This window comes from Paroedura picta, chromosome 3 (genome assembly GCF_049243985.1).
Source record: "Paroedura picta isolate Pp20150507F chromosome 3, Ppicta_v3.0, whole genome shotgun sequence".
Lineage (NCBI taxonomy): Eukaryota > Metazoa > Chordata > Lepidosauria > Squamata > Gekkonidae > Paroedura > Paroedura picta.
In genome coordinates, this window is record NC_135371.1 from 12,434,074 (window position 1) to 12,443,953 (window position 9,880).

The following is a 9,880-nucleotide window of genomic DNA, read 5'->3' on the forward strand; positions in this document are numbered from 1 at the left end:
GGGTCTGGACTCGGTTCTCAGGCCTTTCCCTGTCTTAATCAGTGACACTATGTGAAAAACATGCATGTTTATCTGCTGGAGGGTAAAAATATGACAATAGTAGCATTTTAGGACATTTCTACCAGCGTGAGGTGGCTCTTTGGACAGTCTATATAAAAGAGCAGGCAAGGCTAAAGGGACTGTTCTTGATACCATGGAGAGGAAACGGGTGGTCCACAAGGAAGGCCTGTTGAGAACATTTTTTACGCTGGTGGTCCTGTTTCTGTGTGTAGCAGGTGAGGTTCTCATTTTCTTTGGTTCAGCCATTTTGACGCTGGATGTCACCAATATCTGAGAGACAGTTTATTGATCTGATATTTCATAGTTCTGACAGCTGTGCGTGTTACGAGGGAAACTCTAGAGTTGGGAACCCTATTTCTCCCTTGCCTCCCTGGGAGAATTGGGGCTCAAAGAAAAGGGTGCTTGAAATTTGGCATCCCTGCCAACTTTCCCCTATGCAAGCACCTCCCAAGCTTTTTTTTTTAATCATGTTTTCTTCAGTAAGCTGAAGAAAACCAACCGTGGGAATGGGGTGGGGTGGGTGCGTGGGGGGAGACAACTTTGGCATGTAGGAGTTTAGTACCCGATTGGCCATAAGTCTGCATCTATCTATCTATCTATCTATCTATCTATCTATCTATCTATCTATCTATCTATCTATCTATCTATCTATCTATCTATCTATCTATCTATCTATCTATCTATCTATCTATCTATCATCTATCCATCTATCCATCTATCCATCTATCATCTATCATCTATCATCTATCATCTATCATCTATCATCTATCATCTATCCATCTATCCATCTATCCATCCATCCATCCATCCATCCATCCACCCACCCATCCACCCATCCATCCATCCATCCACCTACCTACCTACCTACCTACCTACCTACCTACCTACCTATATGCTGCCCTCCCCGAAGGCTCAGGGCGGTTTGCATGAAACAACAAAAATGGCACAGGTAACATCATTCTGAAGCTTTTAGTGTACGGTGGTAAGGTGGTAACAACAATAACATTAACACAATAACAATAACAACAATGGCATTCAAGGAAAGTGGACCTGCAAAGAGCCTTAGCTCAGCTCGTACTGAGACCCAGGGGTTGGGTGGATTCGTAACAGTCATGGTAGGGGGGGAGGCTTCTGGCCACTGTGCCATTGAACAAATTAGGATACCATCCTAAACCCTTCTAAGCCCATTGAATTAAATGGACTGAGAAGGATTGCATTGGGTTAGGATTGCATTAACTCAGTATAAAATGGGGACCTATCTGTGTTATTGCAGTGAACAATGGGACTAAGAATACGTGTTTGCTGAGATAATACAGAGTCACTGCTTTTGTTTCTGTAAGTTTCTGAACCTCCTTGATTGAAGGCCAGGAGTTCCTTCAACAATGAGAAGCAATAGCCTGATATTTAAGAAAATAAGGACTTGTGATAAAAGGAACAACATGGTTCTATTTCTTTCCCACCAACACCGTCACCTGGTTCCAGATTCCCACAAACATCCTGCACCCCACAACCGTCATGAAAAAAACTCTCAAGGAACTGTCCTGCTCCCCCCCACCGCAGCCATGCCTGGTCCCAAGACCATCCCTGTGACAACAGATGACACAAATACGCTTCTCACCGAGTCAGCGGACGGGTTCAATGGCACGGCAGGTACATCTAACACCACAGATTCACCTGACTCTGCAAACCCTGGTAAGCCATGAAATCATTTTATCGTTTGAACAAGGGGTGCCAGCATGACTGCGACACATGCAGAAGTACCGTAAGGCAGTGGTTCCTAACCCCAGGTCCAGGGACCAGTACCGGTCCGTGGCTCCTCCTCGTCCTCCTCCCTGGCTGCTGCTTCCGGGGCTGCCCTGCCACTCTGCCACCGGCTCACCTTTGGTACTCTCCAGCAGTCGCCATGGCTGGGGCTCCCCCTTGGCTTGGAACTGCGCAGCTGCTGCTGGCAGCGCCCCCCAGCGGGCAGCTTGAAGTCAGGGGCGCCGGCGGGAAAGCAAGTGGAGCAGGGGCTCAGGTGGTGGCGACGTCCCTTGGCAAAAGACTACCCCTCCAGGCCTCAGTAAAATTGTCAAGCATTGACTGGTCCCCAGTGATAAAAAGGTTGGGGACCACTGCCATAAGGAATGCAGTTTTTGTCACAAAAACATTTCTTTTGTTTCTCTTAATGGGGTGAATATACCAAATTCATCATGATTCAGTTTTAAGTGGGTCATTTGCCCTTGGAAACGGAGCTACTGAATCTGAACTGTGCAATGGATATATTCTCTCTCTCCCCCACCCCCCATTAATCAGGCACAGTCTCAAGGATGCCCAAGATCATCACTCTCCCCTTTGGGTGTCCTCTGGGTCCCCCTTTGAGTGCTTAGTGCTATTGTCTTCTAGCACTGGGCTATGTAACATCAATGGCCCCGTCCTAGCCCATGTAATTAGATATTGGTAGGAGGGTCGGGTTAGGTCCTGGCACCTGTGTTTTTTGTTTATTGCTGGATGTCCTGTTTTTAATGAGGTTTTATCTGGGTTTTAGAAGAAGAAGAAGAAGAGTTGGTTCTTATATGCCACTTTTCCCTACCCGAAGGAGGCTCAAAGCGGCTTACAGTCGCCTTCCCTTTCCTCTCCCCACAACAGACACCCTGTGGGGTGGGTGAGGCTGAGAGAGCCCTGATATCACTGCTTGGTCAGAACAGTTTTATCAGTGCCGTGGCGAGCCCAAGGTCACCCAGCTGGCTGCATGTGGGGGAGCCCAGAATCGAACCTGGCATGCCAGATTAGAAGTCCGCACTCCTAACCACTACACCAAACTGGCTTTTATAATGGACTATTGTAACCCGCCACGAGCCAGCTCTGGGAGCGGCGGGGAATAAATCACATAACAACAACAACAATAACAATAATACCAATCAGTAATTTTATGACTCTACCAACATAAAATGGGGATGGAATGATAAAGTGCTTGCATAAGAATGGGTAGAGCTTTTTTTTTTTTTTTGCAGAGTCTGAGACGGAATGTATAGGGGCATAACGACCCCCGCTGTATTGAAAGTTAACTCCAAGATATCTAAAACACTTTACCTAGGATGACACGTGCTCGCATAATGTGCAGGTCTGAACAGGCATAGCATAGCTCACTTTGACAACTGCAGAGAGAGGGCACATTCCAGCACTGATAAAAGTGTCTCCTGTGCAGGTGAAATGGCCTTTGTGTAGGGGCAGAAGGCTGGTGGCTCCAGCCTAGTGCTGCCGACCCTGATAGCCCTCTTTAGGTATTTGAAAGGTTGTCACAGGATGCTGTTTCTGTTGGCTGCAGAGGAGAGGACACGCAGTAATGGGTTTAAACTTCAAGTACAACGATATAGGCTAGATATCAGGAAAAAATGTTTCACAGTCAGAGTAGTTCAGCAGTGGAATAGGCTGCCTAAGGAGGTGGTGAGCTCCCCCTCACTGGCAGTCTTCAAGCAAAGGTTGGATACACACTTTTCTTGGATGCTTTAGGATGCTTAGGGCTGATCCTACGTTGAGCAGGGGGTTGGACTAGATGGCCTGTATGGCCCCTTCCAACTCTATGATTCTAGGATGCTTAGGGCTGATCCTGCATTGAGCAGGGGGTTGGACTCGATGGCCTGTATGGCCCCTTCCAACTCTATGATTCTATGATCCTATGACTCCGGAGTCTCAGATGTCCCCCTGAGATGCTGGGGATTTCCCCACATAAAACATGTGCTGTGCTGTGGTTCGGATGTCCACATGGAAGCCCGAGTGGTCTTGTGACCAGGGTGGGGATGCTCAAACTATATCATCTCCAGGGTTTCAACCAGAAGAGACATCAGTGTTGGTGACTTTGGTTTTTCCTTTCTCTTCTGTCTGAATTTCACATTGATCAGTGGCAGGCAAATGACTCAACAGTGGAGGACTTTTCACCACCACCTTGCAACAGGCAGCTTTGGGCTCCATAGCCCCATATGAAATGAGAGGAAACCTATTTTTATCAGTATATTTTCATTACACTTCAGATAGGCTGATGTGCATCGGTTTTCGATACTGCCACTGTCTTTTATGGCTTTCAGTGGGGAATCACAACTATTTTGGGAGGGGCAAATCCAGTCCCCACCTGTTTTTTTTAAAAAATGAATGTGTCTTATCCTGTTATCAGTGTTATTCCCTCTGAGTCTTTTGAGGGTATGGGGTGTTTCTGTGGCAGCACAAGGACCGTTTATGCACTGGGAACTTCACTGCCCCAGCTCTCATGCAGAAGGACAAATCGGGGGCGGATGAGGTGCACCGGGCCAAATGCTCCCCCATGTGGGTGCAGGAAGAGGTGGGGCAACCTGCCACGACTAAAACTCCAGCCTGCAGCCTGCCATAAACCTCCAGTGCATAAACGGTCAAGGTGAGGCAGAAATTCCAAACCCAACTGTCTAATTAGACACAAAGAGCCCAACTACACTTATAATTTTTGTTAGCTATTTCGGGTTTATTTCCTCGAAAAAGAAAGGATGGGCCGACACCCGAGAGCTAAAGCAGTCTTTTATTTCCAACAGAGTCCACACCATCAGAACCGAAGTGCTTGGAGGGCTGGGCTGTCTTCCTCATCTGCTTCGGGGCTGTTCTGACAGTATTCTTGCTGGCGGGTATCCCAATGATGGTAAGCTAGCTGCTCACTCTCACCCGTGCACATTGCTGATCGCTGCGGAAGGCACTGCATACCTCACCCACAAAGGCTTTGGGATCAAAAAGTCATTTTTGCAATGCAAGGATAAACCAACGTGTGACAAAGGGTGGAAATGCTGAGGCAGTAATATGGCGGAGGTCAGAGGAGTATGGTCGAATTCTGATTGCTGCTTTTGCCATAGTGAAAGAAAGCATGCTGGAGGGGCATCATTTGGGACAGGGCTGGCCAAACTGTGACTCTCCAGATGGCCATAGACTACAAATGTCATGAGCCCCTGCTAGCAATTGGCAGGGGCTCATGGTAACTGTAGTCCATGGACATCTGAAGAGCCACAGTTTGGACACCCCTGAATTCTAGGATATGATAGGGAGAATAGTCCTAAGAATTCAACAGCATAATTCTTTTAAGAAATACATTATTATGCAGTAGCAAAGTCAGTATAGATTAGTTCACTTAATAGCAAAACAGAAATACAAACATAACAAGTGTTACAAGAATCCATGGACTTCTCCCTTAACCCCATCCAGGGTTGAAACTGGTTGAAACTCTTCAGTTCTGTGGAACTAAATTATTGCAAAAACCCACTGCTACATTACTAATGTTTACAAATGTATGCAAAGTCTGGGAAGGGCTTCTTAATATAACTAAAAAATAATTAACATGGTCCATGATGTCTTCCGAGCTGTTGATCCTTCAATACCGCAGATGATAGAAGAATTATGTTGATAGTCTGAACTACTGAAACTATCAAGGACATAATTCTTCAGTTACATATCATTTGGACCAGCAAGGCATTGTTACTTGAACTGTCATCTCACACCAATCACAAATCTGGCAAGGGGAGGTCCTACCCCAAGGACAGGATCCTAGGGCTGCCAACATCCAGGTGGGTCCTGGAGATGCCGGGGAGTTACTGTCGATCTTCAGGCAGGAGAAAATGGCTGCTTTGGAGGGTGGGGTCTGTGGCATCATGCCATGTTGGGATCCTGCCTCTCCCTAACGCCCTCCCTAAGCTCCACCCCCAAAATCTCCAGCCCAAAGCTAATCCCTGCCCTTGAGGATTTTTATGGTATTCTAAGGATGGAGACAGTACTCATCATCAGGACCAGATCGTGGGGGTAATTGTTACCAATGTGTATAGGCAGAATACAAGATAGAGTCCTTCAGGATATCCTTAACACTATTTCGCTCCCTTATATATTTGGGAAACAGCCTCCTGGGAGGAGACTGTCCAGGGCCCTGTCCGTCCAGGTCCACCCTGATTGGCCCTCTTCCTCCAGCTCCCATCCTCCCTTCTTGCCTGCTAGAAGCCTTGAGGCTGCAGGCTCCATTGTCACCCATGAGGAGAGAGGCTGTGATAGGGCTTTGCAGCCCACAGGTATGCTCCTGCTGGGAGGTAGCCCATTTTTAAAATGGGCTTTGATACAGGTTTATTTATAATTTGATTTATTTCCCTCCTTTCCTGACAATGTCGTCTCAAGGCGGCTTACAAAATCCCTGTACCCCCTAAAATCCCTGTACAACATTAAAACTGGCATACTCCACAACAATCTTAACAGTAACCTCTCCTAATCAATCAAGATGGTGGTATAGAGTCAACAATTCTCCCTTATTTCATTCATCAGCTGTTCCACACTCAGGACTGCTCTCATGGCACTGACTGATGTCACTCGAGGCCCCAGATTTTCCATGTCCAGTGCAAAGAGCTTAGCATAAGGCAGGACCCCCAGTTCGTAACTCCAGGCACCCCCTGGGCTCAACCAAATGTCTAGTGGAAGACCTCCATCTTGCAGGCCCTGCAGGGCCCTCAGCTCTTCTGGGAGCTCATTCCACCAGGTTGGGGCCAGGGCTAGGTAAATGTCCCGGGGGTCCGAGACAACCAATATGGCATCAAACAGCCAGGCCAAAAGACACCTTATTGCAGAGGCTTCTGTAACACTGCTGATATGCTTCTCCCTCTGATTCTGCTTTCCAGATCTACTGTATCCTACAAGGCCGCCAGTTGCCACCCCAGGCATGCCCTTCCCGGTACAGCTGTAAAATCTACACCACTCCTGAGGAACAAGCCTTTCCGCTAGAATAAGACAGACATGATGGCCTAGACCCTGCATCAGGATTCTTGGATTCAAGTACTTAATTCTGCATTGGACGGGACTTTGGATAGGAAGAAAATGAGCTGGTCTTGTGTTAGGACAGCACTGTCACTGGGCAACCAAGACCCTCCCTCCCAGCTGTTGGTGATGCCACTGCCGTGTCAGAATGTGGGAGGGGGATCAGGGGACAGGAAATGGTCATATGCAAATGAGGAAGGTGACCCCCTCTTGGACTTCTGCCTGTCACACGACTCTTCCATGCAGGTGGTAGGCTTCAGCCCCCCTAGGATCCTACCTACATCCTCAGACTGAATAAACAGAAAAGTATCTCAAGGGAGTGGACAGTTCTGCACCCAACCCCACCGGACTGTGTCAGTTGGTGAATAAGTGTACTGGTTTGGAAGCCAAAGACTCTACAAACAAAGAATTAAAAAAATGAAAACGTCACACTAAAAACAAGTGATCTCAATCTTACTTTATCTGCAATATGATCTGAAAATAAAATCAGTAAGGCGTTAGGAAGCATGGCTAAAAATCACAAGCGCAGAGAAACAGAAGAAACAGAGCCCTGCATGGACTAGAATGAAGTTTCCTCTGCTGTACTTGCAACAAACCTCTTCCTAATAGTTATGGGTGAGGAATTGAAATGAGCAACCGTTCGAGGGACAGGAGGGAACACATCTGTTAAAAGAAATATTGTATCATCAAACAGTTGAGAACCCCCTGAAACGGTCTTCAAACTTTGAGGAACCCCCAAAGTGACATGATCCTGCAGAATATAGCTAGGAAGCATAGCTGTGTACATGCCCACCTGGGGCCCCTCCCCTTCCCACCCCCTCCAGGCCCATCATTGGCTATTTTGGGAAGAGTGGGTGGGTCATATGACCACATATGGTCGTAGCACCCAATAAATGTTTAATAAACTCACAGAACCCTGGTTGAAAAACCCTGCAGCAGACAGCATTGTGTTCAACTTAATTCGAGCATCATCGTATATAGGGCAATTCAAGCCAAAGGGAACCTGACTGTGTCACTGCTAATGTACAGGCCAATTCTGAAAGGATCTGAAAGATTTCATCTGCACATGGCTGAGCAAAATGTCACTGTGGCCATCAAGCAGTCCACCTCCTCCTAGAATAATCGAATCTCAGAGTTGGAAGGTGCCTCCAAGGTCATCTAGTCCAACCCCTGCAGAATGTCGGAAATTCTCAACTACCTGCCCTGCTCACAATGACTCCAATTCCATCCCCAGATGATGCCTCCCCACCCCCCAAATCTGTGTAGGGAAGGCCATGGGGGAGTAGGCTGCTTAATTCCCACCCCAAATCTCCCAAAGGACAGGCCAGGCAGGGAAGGTCTGGAGGGGACCTGTATCAAGTTTATTTATCAAGTTTATTAATGCAGTCACAGACCAGAATTCAGATAACACTTTAACAGATTACAGAGGAGGCGGTTTTGCTAATTGGGTGGAAGTAATTAATTTTGAATCTATTCTTAAAATTTGTTTTAAAAAAAATTCAGGTGATATGATCATATATGTTGACTCCTCCCCTTCCCAAAATGGCCACTGATGGACCTGGAGCAGGTGGAAAGGTGAAAGGCCCTGGCTATGCATCCCAAACATATTCTACATGATTGTATCAGGGTTTCTCGAAGCCTAAATAATGTTTTCAGGGTTTCTTAATGGTAAAAAGTTTTAGAAAGGCTGTTCTAGAGTGAAGGAATCTACTTTTGGAAGACATGAATGGATACTCAAGGTCCACATCCAGTCACCTGAAGGAAGTGTGCCATGTTTGTTTTCCTCCCTGAAGTCAAGAGGGACTACACTTATCATGTATAAATTGATATGGCTTTTAGAGGAGAACATTAGGGGCCTGGAGAATTGAATTAAAACCCTGCAAGAAATAATGGAAGGAAAGAATTCCATTGACAGAATAGGTGCAAACCTGTATAGGAACGAAGAGACCAGTCCAAAGGAGAGTGGGGGTATTGCCTTCCCTATGGAGCCTCCCTTCACTCCTGCAATTCAAGCCCAAAGATGTGAGACAGCACATTGGAGCTCAAGAATAAATGCCAAGCTCTTGCAGAGGAGATGGAAGCAGCATCAAGGACAGTGGAAGAACCAAAACAAATTCAAAGATGGAGTGAAGAGGGCATGGGGACAGGAGGAAATGGCATTAGAAGGAAAAGGAAAATTCTGGTCATCGGCGACTCTCTGCTGAGGGGCTATGTGGCATGTGGCTAGGCCTGCCCTCCTAGTACGAGTGGTGTGTTATTACAGTTATTACAGTAAAGTTATTACAGACCAGATGTTAAAACTGATCACACCTATGGATCCCTACCCATTTGTGATGGCCCACGTGGGAACAAATGACACAGCCATGAGCACAATTGCATGTATTAAGGTTGACTATGAAGATCTTGGGAAGCCTCTGAAACAAACAAGGACAGAATTGGTTTTCTCTTCCATCCTTCCTGCCAGGGGAAGAGAAATTACTCAAGAGCTGAAGATGATGGAAATGAACTACTGGCTGGGTTGGTGGTGCCGGCAGGTGGGATTTGGATTCTGGGACCACGGGAGAGGTTTTCTAGAAGAAGGCTTGCTAGCACAGGATGGCAACATAGCCATCTTAGTGAATGATCCCATGCTGTAAAAGATAGTATTTCCTCATTTTAACATTAAATGTGTAGATATATTTCAACCAAACATAATCTCTCTCTCTCTTTCTCTCTGCATACATGTACACACACACACTTGCTCCACCTAAAATATCAGTTTTAAAGATGAAATTCTGGAAGAGAATCTTTCACCTCCATTTCCTAGGCACTTACTCACCCTAAGTGCCTCCTCATACACTCTACACGTCCCCATTTTGTCACACTCCCTGCTCACCTCCAATAACCGTTCTTGAGTGTGGAGTCACCAGGTCATCTGTGCCTCATGGCTGTCCCCTGTCTTGGTCCCATGTGATGAGCTGTCCTCATGAACTGGGTAGGATGCGTGCCAAGTCCTCCTTATGGATTGAGGTGGGAGGAGTCGGTAAAACCGGTCTATAGT

General features: G+C 46.7%; 1 protein-coding gene across 1 annotated transcript; it reads left to right on the forward strand.

Annotated features, from left to right (window-relative positions):
* Nucleotides 1-205: 205 nt before the first annotated feature.
* Nucleotides 206-7,118, forward strand: LOC143831545 (uncharacterized). Its single transcript, XM_077324610.1, has 4 exons — nt 206-275; nt 1,543-1,752; nt 4,599-4,702; nt 6,705-7,118. The coding sequence occupies exons 2-4, from the start codon at nt 1,623-1,625 to the stop codon at nt 6,810-6,812; spliced, it is 342 nt and encodes a 113-aa protein (XP_077180725.1). The 5' UTR covers nt 206-275; nt 1,543-1,622; the 3' UTR covers nt 6,813-7,118.
* Nucleotides 7,119-9,880: the final 2,762 nt, after the last annotated feature.